General features: G+C 45.3%; 2 protein-coding genes and 1 non-coding gene across 6 annotated transcripts; 2 read left to right on the top strand and 1 right to left on the bottom strand.

Annotated features, from left to right (window-relative positions):
- Positions 1-721: 721 nt before the first annotated feature.
- Positions 722-6,290, bottom strand: map3k8 (mitogen-activated protein kinase kinase kinase 8). Of its 2 annotated transcripts, XM_058060474.1 has the most exons (9): positions 6,100-6,290; positions 5,719-5,797; positions 4,924-5,276; positions 4,674-4,844; positions 3,061-3,322; positions 2,752-2,858; positions 2,292-2,444; positions 1,900-2,146; positions 722-1,283 (listed from the first exon to the last, which is right to left on the bottom strand). In XM_058060474.1, exons 3-9 carry the CDS (start codon positions 5,245-5,247, stop codon positions 1,159-1,161), a joined length of 1,389 nt encoding a protein of 462 aa, XP_057916457.1. In that variant the 5' UTR covers positions 5,248-5,276; positions 5,719-5,797; positions 6,100-6,290; the 3' UTR covers positions 722-1,158. The 2 variants fall into 2 exon arrangements, with proteins under 2 accessions (XP_057916457.1, XP_057916458.1); XM_058060475.1 differs by lacking the exon at positions 6,100-6,290 and having other exon boundaries at positions 5,719-5,931.
- A 13-nt stretch (positions 6,291-6,303) lies between these two features.
- On the top strand, positions 6,304-13,192 carry mtpap (mitochondrial poly(A) polymerase). Of its 3 annotated transcripts, none has more exons than XM_058060472.1 (9): positions 6,304-6,485; positions 6,802-6,965; positions 7,037-7,270; positions 7,344-7,568; positions 8,232-8,443; positions 9,325-9,551; positions 10,066-10,158; positions 10,234-10,307; positions 12,288-13,192. In XM_058060472.1, the coding sequence occupies exons 1-9, from the start codon at positions 6,305-6,307 to the stop codon at positions 12,612-12,614; spliced, it is 1,737 nt and encodes a 578-aa protein (XP_057916455.1). In that variant the 5' UTR covers position 6,304; the 3' UTR covers positions 12,615-13,192. The 3 variants fall into 3 exon arrangements, with proteins under 3 accessions (XP_057916455.1, XP_057916454.1, XP_057916456.1); XM_058060471.1 differs by having other exon boundaries at positions 6,305-6,485; positions 6,799-6,965; positions 12,288-13,186; XM_058060473.1 differs by having other exon boundaries at positions 6,305-6,485; positions 6,799-6,965; positions 12,174-12,298.
- Positions 13,045-13,116, top strand: trnag-ucc (transfer RNA glycine (anticodon UCC)). The gene has a single exon. It is a non-coding gene; the product is annotated as a tRNA-Gly (tRNA).
- Positions 13,193-14,744: the final 1,552 nt, after the last annotated feature.

Genomic DNA, 14,744 nt, shown 5'->3' with positions numbered 1-14,744 from the left:
GGTTAATTTTTAGCAATCACGTCTTATACTTCCGCTTTTGTATTCTGTGGACTTGACTGTATTTGCCAGGAGAGCCGATACTGCACATTGTGGTATCAATATAGTATCGAATTTACCAACATTTGGGTACTTTTTAGACTTTTTTTTGTTTCATGTGCATGTTTCAAAGAGAAAAGTCGTGTAATGCGTTTGAAAAAGAAGGAAAATCGTCATTGCATCTTTATTGAATTTCTATTGGTGTAGTTTTACCGTCATAAATGATCTACAACGATTTTTTTAAAAACATAGTGCCTACACTGATTAGTAAGTCATACCTTTGACTTGACTGACACCTGCTGGTGAATGTGGTGCAATGCAGGTATTTTGAAATACACCTGATTTACCAGCAGATGGCGGTGTTTGTCCTTGCTACTTTACGGGACTCGTTGAACGTCACTTCCAATCTGACTGACTCAGAGGTAAATAAAGCACCCATTGCGGTGCACCTCCCGCTCATTTGCAGTTGGAAATGAATGAGTCATGATATATTATATATACGGAATATTTCTGCCATTTTTACATTCATCGGTCCTGTTTTTTGCAGTGTAATTATGTGAGAACTGACTGAGTTTGTTTTTAAAACAAAACCCCAATGTACATCCCCAATTGCAGAAAATGTGTAGTGCATGTATAAAAAACCCACCATTCAAGTAGTAAAATGAAAGATGAATATTTGTTTGAATAGTGAAATTTAATCATTAAAAATGGCACAAATGCCTCATCTCACAGGATGTACAACACACTGATCAGGTACCACATGATGCTATTCATATTCCACAGGAATTAAAATAAGGAAGTCCACGAAGGACCAAACCAGAATTGCAGTGTGCACGCATACTTGAAGAAAACACGCATAGTTTCATTAGAAAAGTCGAGTTAAAACAAAATGCCTCATCCAACGACTGTCCTGCAGTGCTGTTGAGTCACATCAGCCGATTCCGGCGTGATGGATTAGCTAATTGGTCATTGTGGTCTTGGAAACGGGTCATCACTGGTCCCCTGCAGCACTCCATCCGGTCCTCTGCGATCCGCGCTGGTCCGCAACAGTGAAGCCCGACAATTCAAGAAGATTTCTTGTGCGTCATATCTGGCCTCCATCAAAGGTCGCCCGCGTAGATGCTAGACGTATGGTGAAGTAGGGGGGCCCGTCACCAGCGGGCAGTACCCGGACAAAGCCCCCAGGTCCAGGTACAAGGATCCGTTCCTCTTCATGGGGCCTGAGACTTCAGCGTACAGTGACGATTCTGCAGAAAAAAAAGTATTAGGGTGGGACATCGTTTCATAGGGACCATCTTGACCCAAATATAAGACAAGCTGGATTTCAAGACTCAATATGGTGTGTGTGTGTGTGAGTGGCAAGAAGAAAAGCTCTGACTGACCCTGGAAGACCTGAAGACCCTGAAAACAAGATGACACGCCTTTTTCAGTGAGCAACCTTTGCGACTTTTCTTAACCAACTTCCGTATCTGCTTTGCGCCAAGGCACTAGTGTGTGTGAGTGACAGGAAGAAAAGCTCTGGCTCCTTTGGTGAAAGTTGCAGGTTTGCATGTGAAAATCTCTAGACCCCAAATATCAGACGACTCGTCTTTTTTATACTGTTTTCTAGGCTGCATCTCTCCAAGTTATTGGTGTTTGTTTGTGTGAGTGATAGGAAGAAAAGCTCTGGCTCCTTTGGTGAAAGTTGCAGGTTTGCATGTGAAAATCTCTAGACCCCAAATAGAAGACAACTCGTCTTTTTACAGTTTTCTAGGCTGCATCTCTAAGTCGCTGGTGTTTGTGTGAGTGACAGGAAGAAAAGCTCTGGCTGATTTGGAGAAAGTTGAAAGCATGCATAAAGAAATACTAGGAACAGCATAGTACCTTCTGTGGCGTCATCGTGCTTGCCACATTGGTATAGCAGGGCCTGGTTAGCCTCCTCCAGAGCCGAGTCCAGACTCCAGCACCTGGGCTGGTCCTCTTTGGGCGGGTTGATGGCGTCGTCCTTGAGGAGCTCCGACGCCGAGCTTCTCAGCTCCGGGTTCTTCTCCAGAGCTCGCTCCAGAAAGGACCGCATGGCCGGGCTGCAGTTGTCCGCGATGTCCTCCAGGGGGGGCGCCTGCTTGTGGATCTGGGAGGAACGGCGAGTCATAAAGTCACTGGCCTGAGTCACATGACTTGTCATTCAGTCAGCAGTGTCAAACAGGAAGTGAGTCACATTGAAAGGAGCTGATAACGTGGAAGAGCTTCAACGTTGTGTACTGGAAAGTACTTACAATGTAGAGATAGGACGGGTAGGCGGTGCGTGGATACCTCCTCACCCAGGGGGGGCTGCCGGTCTGCATGTGAATGACGGTGGTCCCGAGGCTGTAGATGTCGGTTTTGGTGTCGTGCCCCCGACATAACACCAGCTCTGGACTCATGTACATCTAAACCACAGAAGAATCTTTTAAACCGCTGATTCTCAAACAGTGGCACCGGACCCAAAGGGGGTCCTACTTTGGGGTTAAGGCGGATCCAGCGTGCAGTGCGAGTGTTTTGACTGAACTGCCCGCGTGTGGAAAGTAAACACACCACCAGCGTGTTGGAAATTCCAGCCTGATGTGTAATGTTGGCTAGCTAACAATGTTAGCGTAAGAGCGGCGCCTCTCTTGGGGCTTTCCGCCATGCGAGCTGCACAGGTGTCTTGTGTGTGTTATTACACCGGGGTTCAATACCCGGGACAAGGACTTTTACCTCGGTTCCTCTCAAGTCTCTGGGAATGTAGACGTCTTCCGTCATCCGCACAGCGAGGCCGAAGTCCACCAGGACGGCCTTGTCGGACATCAGGACAATGTTGCTGGCTGAAGAAGAAAAAAAACACGGATGCTGATGAAGGACACGGGAGCAGGAAGGCTGGGATAATGTTCAAGAACTAGGGACCACTACATGTATGACATGAGGATTCTGGATTGGGAAAGAATCGAGCAGTCCTGTAGGCCCTAAAAGAACGCTACGCTAACATAGACGCGTCTGTGATGACGTGACCCGCTCGTGGCGTCTTACGTTTGATGTCATGATGGATGACGTTGTGTGAATGGAGGTACTCCAGGCCCCGAAGGACATGCTTGGTCACCCAGATCACTTCAAATTCCCTCATCGGCCCGCAGCTGTCGATCTTCTCCAGGGCCGAGCCGCCCTCGCCGGCCTCCATGAACAGATGCACGTCGCGCTCCCAGAGCAACGCCCCGTAGAGCTCGGCGATGTTCTCGTGGCGGAAGCGAGCCTGGAACTCCACGTCGGCTCCTCTGAAATTCTCCATGGGGATCTGTGACACGCATATTCAAAAAGGGACTTTTAGCAGAATTATGGTTCATAGAGGCTAAGATAAATCACAATGCAATCACATGGGCTGTTATTGTTTGGTCATGGCTGAAATCAATGCAAACACTAAGTATACGTAACCTGCTGCCAGTAAGCTTACTCCGTGTGTGTGCACGTGTGTGTGTGTGTGTGTGTGTGTGCGTGCACACGTGTGTGTTTGACGAGTGAGTCACCAGCTTTTAATGATGATATCTCACCAGGAAACCCCTTCATCCTTCACTGTCAATATTTCCCTGGTGTAAAGATTACACACGTGACGTACTGGACCACAACTTTAGCACACAAAAATATACCTGTGATAATCACCACTTGTGTTATCTGCGACCGTGTGTGTACTGCTACACTGGGGGTGTCCACATTGCAGCCCGGGGGCCACTTGCGGCCCATGGCACATTATAAAAATATGGGAAACTGCATAGTTACAAAAATAAGTCATACCAAAGTCTTGATTTTTCAGTATGCAGCCCTCGATGGAAAAAGTTTGACCCCCCCTCCGTGCACAGCACTCATCTGTGACTGCAAATTTCCATTCTTGCATTTAGTGTGGCTTGTGTTGTAATAATGTCCATATTTTTATAAGAGCCCAGTTCCTCTTCTGCTTTAAAGAAAACTAGAAAACTTCAAATAACACGGACAGGGGGCCATGTTCCTGTTTCTTTATTGGTATATTTTAGACATAAAGTTCACTCTTATTAAGGCTGCAACTAACTATTATTTTCTGAGCCGATTAATCTGAAGCTTGTTTCCATTAATTAATTAATTGAGCTCTACAACAGGGATGTTTTTTTATTGTCCCTTATTACATTCTAAAGATATTATTCAACAAGAACATTTTTTAAAAATGTAAATAAAAATGAAAAAAAAAGTCCTAAGAAAAAATATATACATAAAAACAAAGAAAAAAAGTTGCAATATGAAAAACAAACAAAACAAAAGTTGCAACTTCTGGAAAATTAGATCTAAAAAATGACAATGTTAAAATGATATAGTCAAAATATTGTGAGAATAAAGGCTGAAACCAGACGATATTTACATTTTTAAATTAAAAAAAACATTCAGTTAATTTCACAATCAATTAGTCACAGATTAATTATTGCAGCTTTAAAGGGAATTTTAAAAATAACATTTGAGAGGCTGAAATCAAAAGTTTATTTACATTTTTCAATGAAAAAAATAACCCAGGACCAAAATAATTAATATCAATTAATTGGATAATTGATTAATCATTGATTAATAGTTGCAGCTAATAGTTATGTGGTTATTTTGGACTCCGGTGACTTTCTGGGAGGACTCACCAGTTTGCAAGCCATTCTCTTCCGGGTGTTGACATCCTGGGCGAGGTGCACCTTCCCAAAGGAGCCCTTCGGGACCAGGTCGGAGCCGCGGTTCTTGTAGGTCAACTTCCAGGGAAACAGGAGCACATCCTTGTTGATCTTGTAGCGCCCGTTTTTCACAGCCATGTCCTTCTGCAAACAAAGTCCGTTCCGATGAATGACAAGTTATGCGATGCCTTGTCTGAGATATCGAGCCATAAATTACACTCACTTTATTTAGCAGGACCCCCACCTCCTCGTGAGGGTGCGGCAGGGCTGTGGCTTGCATGTTGGAGAGCAGGTTGACAAAAGACAGGAGGTCCGTCACGGTCCCGTACCGAACACCTCCGTCCCCGTGAGCGTGGTCTTCCCCCAGACACCCAAATTCTCCGACCTCTTCGCTCCCGTCCATTTCAACAGGGGACAGAGCGTCCTCTTCCGATGACAAGCCCCCTTCCTCTTCTTGCTCCAGCTGATAGAGGCTCTCTGCAGCGTTGATGATGTCCTCGATGTTCATGTGAGCCAACAACAGTTGGATGTGGTTGTCGTACTCCATTGTGTGTCCCTGGACGTGTGTCCCCCCCTCTGAAACAGAAAACTGTCAGCTTAGAAGCGAATCTAATCATGCTGACAAACGGGACCTCCCATTAGAGCGATCTGATTGGATGATAAGTACTAAGGTATTCCACTACCGCAGTAATCACTTTCAGTTTCCGTACATGATCTCACTTTCTTAACATCTTGGGGGAAATGTTTTGACGCCATAAGTGTTTAGATCTGGGCGGGTCTTGGGACTTTATAATAAACCCAGGAAGCTCCTGGAACGCCGTTTTTTCCGTTTTATGCCAATTATATACATTTGTGCTCGGAAAACCATATTACTGTACATTTAATGAACCCTCACATTGTCACCATGATTATAAAAAGCATGCATAGATTCCCCCAAAATACAACAGAACTCCCGATCACCGAGCCTAACATTTTCAACTAATTTTAACTTTAAATAATAAGACAGTGTGATTCATACCTTTGCTTTTAAAAACGTCGTCTTCCCATGAGTGCAAATTAGCGCGTCGGTTGTCGGCCAGGCAAAGCAAAGCTGCTTTCTAGGAGGAACCAAGCAAAGGAAATGTGTCATTGCGCGTGTGGTTCATGCTTTACGGCCATCTGGGTGGACTAGTTTGGTTTCGTTTTCCCCCTCTTTGGTTTCTGACAGGAAACACTACTTCCGCTTTGTGTAAACAAAAGTCACCAAAACTTACTTGACACAGTAGCTGTATTGCTGTTTGTGCACTTAAGTAACCAACGAAAACATATCGACACTTCACCTAACGTTGAAAATATATCACATTTTAAAAACTTTACAGCGTACTTCCGCTTTGTGTAAACAAAAGTAGCAAAAACTTACCTGACGCAGTATTTGTATTGCTGTTTGTGCACTTAAATAACAAACAAAAAATATCGACACTTCACCTAAAGTAGAAGTATAACAATTTAAAAACTCTAAAGCGCAATAGCTGCAGTTTGAGTAGCTACTGTAACTGTCACAGAAATGAAATCGCAAAAGTAAAAACTTTTGGTGCCTCTCCTTTGCCGTAGTAAGGGCAATGCGCATGCGCTCTTCTTTAGAAGGGACAGCAACAATGGCGTCCTCCTTTGCTGCGCACAGGTTACATATGAGTGGAAGGGGCAACCTATTGAAGCGTCTGAAAAATGTAGATGCCTTTCTTCGCAGAAGAGTTGGAACAAGTGCTGTTCCTGCTCGGGAAGAAGCACCAAGGAAAGATGAAGCTGGTATGGAAACAGGTTGAATAACTAAGTTAGCATTATGCTAACCGCGATAGACCGAATAATATGATAGTACTTTACAGCGTGTCCGTCCATTGACGTGGTCAGAATTTGACACTGAAATATATGTGGTTAACTGTGTGATACATGAATTAGCCTACAATGTTAATTCCTCAATGTAATAGTCAGAAATATATGAGATGCAAAGGCATGTGTGAACATGTGACTGCATGCAACTAAAATAACAAGGTTGTCATCAGCATTAGTTTTCAGCCTGTTTCGCATTTTAACACCAAACATTCTTTCTTTTCCTTGACAGAAGAAAAGGATGGACGTCTGTCTTTTTATGCTGTCCAGGCGCAAGGACAAGAGCAGGCGGAAAGATCTGTTCTCATCAACTGCCCTCCCAAAACCAGTGAGAAAAAGATTATCAAGGTTTTATCGAGACATGGCGATATTAAAAAGTACTTTACATATGAAAGCTACGTAAGTAAAATCCTTAATGCAAATGGAAATTGTTCATTTCCGAGATTAAATGCAGTGTCATATTTTTCCAGGGCGTGTACGCAGTGGTGGAGTTTGCTACACGAGAAGGTGTTGCCTCGTTACTCGAAGGAGCCAGCATCCCCAATAACGGCCACGAGTGCATGGTTCCGTATAAATCGAGACTATTGACGCTAAGAAGTCTTGGTCCGGCAGAAGGCAGCGGCCAGCAGTGGAGTCAACAGAATCACCCGCAAACCACCATTCCTATTAACGAGCTTATCCACAGACTTTCCCAAGAGGAGAGTGTAAGTTGTTGTCCTTGTCGTACGTTTCGGAATAATCCCAAAACCTCACGGCCTATCTTCAATGTCCCCTCAGATAGACCGACAGATCACCTGCTTGACGGACGCCTATCAGTTGACCGAGGAGAACAGCCGGCTGCGGTTCCTGGTGTGCTCTCTGCTCAAGGACATCGCCGCCGCTTATTTCCCAGAATGCTCCATTAAACCGTTTGGCTCATCGGTGAATGGCTTTGGGAAGCTGGGATGCGACCTGGATATGTTCCTGGACCTAGACGGCATCAGTGGAAGGAATTTAAAGACGGTAATGATGGCACACAATGCTAGCTGATTAGCGTGACGGATGCGGGCTTTAACCTGAAACCGATGCAGATCAGCTGACTTTGGGCAGGTTGGCCGTTAATCGCACTCCGACACACATTCCCACCAAGACAATATCAACTCTCCCGTGACGCTAACTTGTTTGTTTGCATACTCGGCAAACAACTGCACCGCTCCCCATTCATTTTATGGCTTCAATCTGTTTGCCGATTAGCATGCTGCGTAACAATATGGATTTAAATTAATCCTTTTAAAAGATAACTGAGCACGTTAAATCACACTTAATGTCTTTACATTGATTAGGTGTTGTTTGCACAACCTGGATCTTCATCCCATTGACCCAAATGGGGAATTTTCCCCCCCAAGATAAAGGCTTGTACACCAATCCCTTGTTTATTGCAGTTAATTGGTTCCCGACCCGACCATGATAAGAAAGATTCTTTATTTATGTATTGAATATTTTCATAGTTGAAGCACCTGTTTGCCGCCTTCTAAATATGAATTTTTAACATTATTAGTGCCTTCTGGACACAAATAACACCCCTATAGTCACCTCTACACTCCTATATAGTTGACATAAGGTATAATAAGACTCATGCTTGTGTCTGTTGCTTTAGTTATAGTAAACATGGTTTTGATTGTGCAGGCAAAATCCGCCTTGGCCTTGGAGTACCAGATGAAGCGGGCCAACTCGGAGCGGGCCGCCACGCAGAGCATCCTATCCGTCATCGGTGAATGTGTGGACCAGTTTGGACCCGGCTGCGTGGGCGTGCAGAAAATCCTGAACGCCCGATGCCCTCTGGTCCGCTTTGCACATCAGCCGTCCGGCTTCCAGTGTGACCTGACCGCCAACAACAGGTATTTGTTCCAAGAGAGAGCCTCCACTTTGACACAAAAAAAAAAAAAAACCCTGCTTGAGTTGTTTTGACCGCGCCGGCGTCGCAAAAACCCCTAAGCGAAACCAAGGCGGGGGCAGCGTAACTTCGACTTGCGTAACTGAAAGTAGATTCAAGATTGTTGACTCCAACTCTCACTCTGATGGTGACACACACGTGATGCCCACGCAAACTCCAAACACACACACACAGAAAAGGAAATTGATGCACACTGCCTGTGGGTGGAGTCGTGGTGGGGGTGCGAGGCGGGACTTTTCTCTAACCGTGGCCCGAGATCTGTTGGCCATCGCCGTTTCCTGCCTGTGGCGTGTGTGCTTGTGCAGGCGTCACAACAGGAAAAAAAAAAGTCCTTTTAGTCACAAAGTAAACGCTGCCCTCTACTGCCGAGTTAGGATGTCACATGACCTGAGCTGTGTACAATGTAATACATTACATCATAATGACGCATACATTTAATATTTTATATATCAGATTTTTTTTATTTTATTTGAAATATATAATTTAGGGAACAAACGTGAAATATAATGTAATGCATAATAATGATTATGATATAATAATGATGGTTAATAACTTAATTTCACATTTAATGTTGCATATATGTCTATCTCCGCCCTTTGGAAATGTCCAGTGTGGGTCCAAAGCTCGGATTAAACGGAGAGAGTTGTCGGGAAGAGTATGGGGGGACCTGGTGTAAAGAAAAAAAAAAAACAAAAGGCAAATCAAACATGTGATTGACTGGCCCCACCCCTCCCACACACCGTGGATTGTTGTTGTTTGTGGTCAATGTTCGTGCCCAATCACCTCCCTGTGGTACCGGCTGTAATTCCGACCTGTCCTCCACAGGGTGGCGATGAAGAGCTCAGAGCTGCTGTACCTTTACGGCCAACTGGACCCTCGGGTGCGCCAGCTGGTGTTCACCATACGCTGCTGGGCCCGAGCTCACGGCGTCACCAGCAACATCCCCGGGGCCTGGATCACCAACTTCTCCGTCACTGTCATGGTGCTCTTCTTCCTGCAGGGGAGAAGCCCGCCCATCATCCCCACCTTGGACCACTTACGGGACCTGGCAGGTACGCACAGCAATAATTGTTGTTATTTTTGGAATCTATTTTGCTAGTGTACCACTGCAGCGGAGCGGTCTGGACCATCTTTCTCGCTCCCCTCCTTCCCCGTCACCTTGGTTGCTTGATAATTGCCCTCCAAAAGCAATCATACCAGAACCGCCCCCACCGCCACCCCCCACCCTGTCACCACCACCACCACCACCTCCTTCTCTGCTTCTTCTGCGTTTAGCACAGTCTCTATCACACAGAGTGCTTACAGGACAATAAAAGAGCCATCACTCCTGGAAGGTCGGCGACCCACAGCCTCTTTAGGACACACGTGCATGAACGCACACACAGCATCCGCCTCATCATGGCGAAGGTGACCGCTAACAAGGGCACTGCCCGGCAGTCCAGAAAAGACATGATCCATGCCCTCTTTTCTTTTTTTCCTCTTTCACATCAGCGTCTTATTTATCACCGTCAGAGACGTCTAAAGACCACGCCGTTTACCCCGTGTCCCCACTTTCTGTCCCGCAAGGTGCCGCGGACAGGAGCGTGATCGAGGGGAACGACTGCACATTTGTCAGCGACTTCGACAAGATCCGACTCCAGAGCAACACGGAGACGCTCGGTGAGAGGATGAGCACAGACAGGAGCGATGCTAACATGCCCCATGCTAACGTCACGCTTCTTGTCTTTGTCCCAGAGCGACTGCTTGGTGAATTCTTTGACTTCTACGCCACCTTTGCGTTCAGTAAGAAGTCCATAAATATCAGAAAGGTATGTAAGAGTGCTCACACTACGCTGTACTTTACACAACACGGACACAAAACATATAGATACACTTCGTCAAACGTGTCCAATGGCAGCCGAAATCTTCACAATGTGTTTCCTGGAATTGTGTGCACGGCATCTGTCAAGCTGGGGTTTACAGTGGAGTAAAGAGAAAGTGTTGTGTTATATCGGTGAACCAGGCCAGGGTTTACCTTCCCAGTTATCAAGATGGATATTATTTTACATGAATTATACTCTAATCCCTCGTTCATCGCCAATAATTGGTTCCAGACCTGACCGTGATCAGTAAAATTCCGTAAAGTAGGATTCCTTATTTAAATATTCTATATGGTTGGAGTTATAGCCTTCTTTTGAACATTATTAGAGCCCTCTAGACTTGAAATAACACCCCTATAGTCACATTTACACTCCTACTTCCCAATATAATAGCCACCATAAGAGACAAGACATAGAAAACCTCTTTTAACCTTTAAAATAACACCCCTATAGTCACTTTTATTAATATTAATATTACAATGTTTGGAAAAACGGTGAAAGTGAAGCGGTGAAATTCAAAGCGCGAAGAGGCGAGGGATTACCGTCTCGTCTCAGCCCAGAAATCTGTGCTCGCCATCTTTCCGTCCTCGTCCCCGCGTCTGGGCTCCATCAAGGCTTTATCTGCCGATAGTAAAGGCGGCCGACGCAGATGACAGCTGCCCTTGTCTGCCGTGATGGATGCCGGCCCTGTGAGGTCCGACGCCCTTGAGCTGAGATCAAATTTAGGAACTCCATCAAAGCTACAAAGCATTATTTACCTCCACCGAGGAGCTCGTGTTTGCACTGGCAATGATGTATTGCCCCCGTCTTGTCAGGCGGGGTGACGCCGAGACCACCGTGCGGTGTCTTTTGGAGCGTCTTCAAATGCAAATGGTAAACAAGCCGGAGTCGCCACCAATGCTAATTCTCATCCAGAACAAAAACAATGGAAATATGACGTAGAAATGGTACCATGGAAAGAAGTTCTCATCTTTGTGTACAGGTGGAAAAATTAATATTAATATCAGCTTTGGTCTTGCTCCTTTTTTCCCTATTTTTGCTGTTTAAAAAAATATTTTTTAATTAAATTAATTCTATTAAATATTTTATTAAATTATTTTCCAAATATTATTTGTTTTCTTAATATTTTTACTTTATTTTAATAAAATTACTGCTGATTTTTTTCTGCACTTTACTACCCGAACCCACTCAAATAATGCAAGCAAGCTTTTGCTAGTAGGAAAATTCCCATTTCAGAGTAGCACTGAGCACTGCTCCCTGTGGAACTCCATAAAGCCGTAAAGCCGTCTCTTCCGAGTATGACAAATGATCATTATTTTTCACTGAATACCCATCCTGGTCGCCCATTACGTCCCCTCCATCACGTTAATGTCACGTAACGGCGTATGCTGGGATTTTACACTTCAATGAATTGATGACTTGCGTAAAGGTTGACCCCCCCCGGTCCGATATACGAGTCTAATATGGAGTTTGACACGGCTGAAGAGGCCCTGCAGGTGGAAGGTGGCCGTGACCTGAGCCTGCGGGCTTTCACCGCTGGAGAAACAGCCGTAAATCAGCTTTAGCGTGCCGCCATTTTCTGCTGGGCTCCACTCCTTTGACAAATGGCTCGCTATGTCTGACTTGGCCCCCAACCCGCATATTGATGATTCATTCAGTGGGCGGGACTTTCACGCCACAGCCTCGAGCCGCGTTTGTGTCCGTTTCTGCAGTAGGGGTTCCTTCCTGGATTTGTAATAGCGCCGAGTGGAATCACTAATAGTGGAAATGAAATTGCCCCCCCAGGGCCGTGCCCACATTTGAATCCCATCATCTCTTCCAGCCTGTGGACGAGCCTAAAGAGCCAAAAAGCATGACCAGCAATGGACCATAACAGACTGTAGCAACATATTTTAACCTGCCAGGACCCCCCCCTCCCCCTGTTTTCAGGGCAAAGAGCAGAACAAGCCAGAGGCGGCCCCGCTGCACATCCAGAACCCGTTTGAAACCGCACTGAACGTCAGCAAGAACGTCAACGGCACACAACTGGAACGCTTCGTGGCTCTGTGTCAGGAGAGCTCCTGGCTGCTCCAGCAGAGGGACACCCACACGCCCAAAGGGGGCGCCACCCCCACACCTTGGGGACTGGCAACCCTCCTCTTGCCCTCGCAGGTCGCAGGGGTCAAAAGCCGGAAGAAGAGGAAAAGGGAGCCTGCTAGTGAGAGAATCAAGAGTTTGCTAGAATCCCTAAAGGCTAAAAACCAGCTGAAGACCTAAGACCTCCTTGGAAAAGAACACCTTCCATTTTTGCACAGCTCCATCTTTCCCATGTAATTCTTTGTATGACCACTAGAGGGTGATACAGAGGCTTGTATGAATCTGTCGTCAGGCAATGTGAAGTGTGTACTACTACTATAAAGTGTACACTACTGGAAGTATGCACCTCCGACTCTCATAACTTCATATGCATTTCTAAATCAATGTTCACGGACTCTACAATAGCATCAAGGTAATAAATATATAATTAGTGATTAGTGATAATTAGTTGTTGACTGCGAACGTGACCTAAAAGGCGAAACTCCGCTGCTAGCAATAAATCAATCAACAATGGCAAATAGGACATAAATGTTCAATATTTTCAAGTTATTTACTCGCGAAGACCCGGAAGCTTTGCTTCAAGGATCCTGGAAAACCTCACACCATCACCGCGATGGTGGTATAGTGGTGAGCATAGCTGCCTTCCAAGCAGTTGACCCGGGTTCGATTCCCGGCCATCGCAGAATACGTTTTGCCATTCGAAAGTAGAAATGTTGTATTTTATACGCTGGCTGTTGCTAGCGTTTTGTAGTAAGTAAAGTAGCAAAATGCAGTAATTGATCCGTCCGTGGTAATAGTAGAATACTTTTGATTATCCTGTCAGTCTGTGGGGGGGGGGCAGCGGAAGAACATTGTAGGAAAAAAACCGAAGCTGTTGATGCGAGTATCAATTAACTGAAATATTATAATAGTTTACATAACGTCATGTATTTTTTATTTTGAAAATCATATTATATATAGACATATTGTTTTAATGGGTACATAAAATACATATACACACACATAGAATTTTTTTCAAAAATAAATGCATAAAACTAATTTAGAAATGGCATATATTTCATTTCGAATATTTCCCAAATGGGTGACGTACACGTGTATGATAGTCTACATGCAATTTGACTTCCTGCTTCCATTTTGCTGCATTTTCCTGGTTTCCTTTAGAGTTGTGTCTGTACAGTACAGATATGTAAATACATAGATACTACGGGGCGGGGTGGGAAATCTTTTGTGCCCCCTAAGGGGGTCACGAGAGAAAATAATTGAGAAGCTCTGCCGTTCACCATGAAGGACACACACGAAGACATGATGGGACGCTTTTAGTTTGGACGATGTTAGCCTATGAATCGCCGACCTCTCCGACACGACTGCGCTTCTAAAAGCAGCAAAGCACATGACAGCGTTTGCACTGATGATGTTTTTGATTTGAATTATGTAACAGCAAATGACCTAATGCAGTGACATAACGATGCCAGCATATGTGTTGCCAGTGCGGTGGTGACGTGTGTACACGGCATGCATACCGGTAGATACCACTACTACAAATACAATGAAAAATACTTGGTGAAACATGAACAATGCGAAGGGTATCGCTGTACATTTTTGTTACGTAACGTGTAATAATGTGACACAGTGGAAAAAAGCAAAGACCCTCGGGCGCCTGGATGTAGTAAAAGTGTGCATCCTGTGAGCGTTTGAGGCCCGTGGCGCGGCGTTGCCGAGGCGGGGAGCGTGCCTGCAGCCAACAGCTGTTTTTCCACTCATTGCTCGGCAAGGTCAAGGGGTGAAGGGATCGACTTTTAACAACCTCCTTTACCACCCGTGCACCCTTTTGCCAGACAGCACAACAAGGCCGCCCCACAGATGGCACAAAGGGACCCTCGGGTGGTAGGAAGAGCCCATCAGTGCCACCCCCCCAGTCCCCTACCCCCAGCTTTGAACTTGACTCACTGTCCCTGGATTTTTTTTTTTCAATTGGAGACGGGCCGCCTCGCTATCTGTCTCCGCCATCGCTCTTCCTCTCTGAATATTCTTTGATGTTTGCAGAGTTTGTTTATTTCCATGAGTGACTTTCTGACTGATGGGCCCGGCTGAAGCGGAGCAGGCGAGCAATTATGAAATACTGCGGTTAGCCAAGCATCACATGTGGAAAATCAACACCTCGGGGGAATTTGATGAAATTGTACTGCTGGGTGGTGACGGTTCCTTCCAAGGGGGCGCCGTGTCAACACCGGGAATCTTATGATTGATATTTGCTGCTTTCAAAATGGGAAAAAAGAAATTTGTGGTTGACTCCGACATTCGCTTGGATCG

Source organism: Doryrhamphus excisus, chromosome 21 (assembly GCF_030265055.1).
Source record: "Doryrhamphus excisus isolate RoL2022-K1 chromosome 21, RoL_Dexc_1.0, whole genome shotgun sequence".
NCBI classification, from domain to species: Eukaryota; Metazoa; Chordata; class Actinopteri; order Syngnathiformes; family Syngnathidae; genus Doryrhamphus; species Doryrhamphus excisus.
Note: the sequence above shows the minus strand (reverse complement) of the source record. Positions and strands in the feature narration are given on the sequence as shown.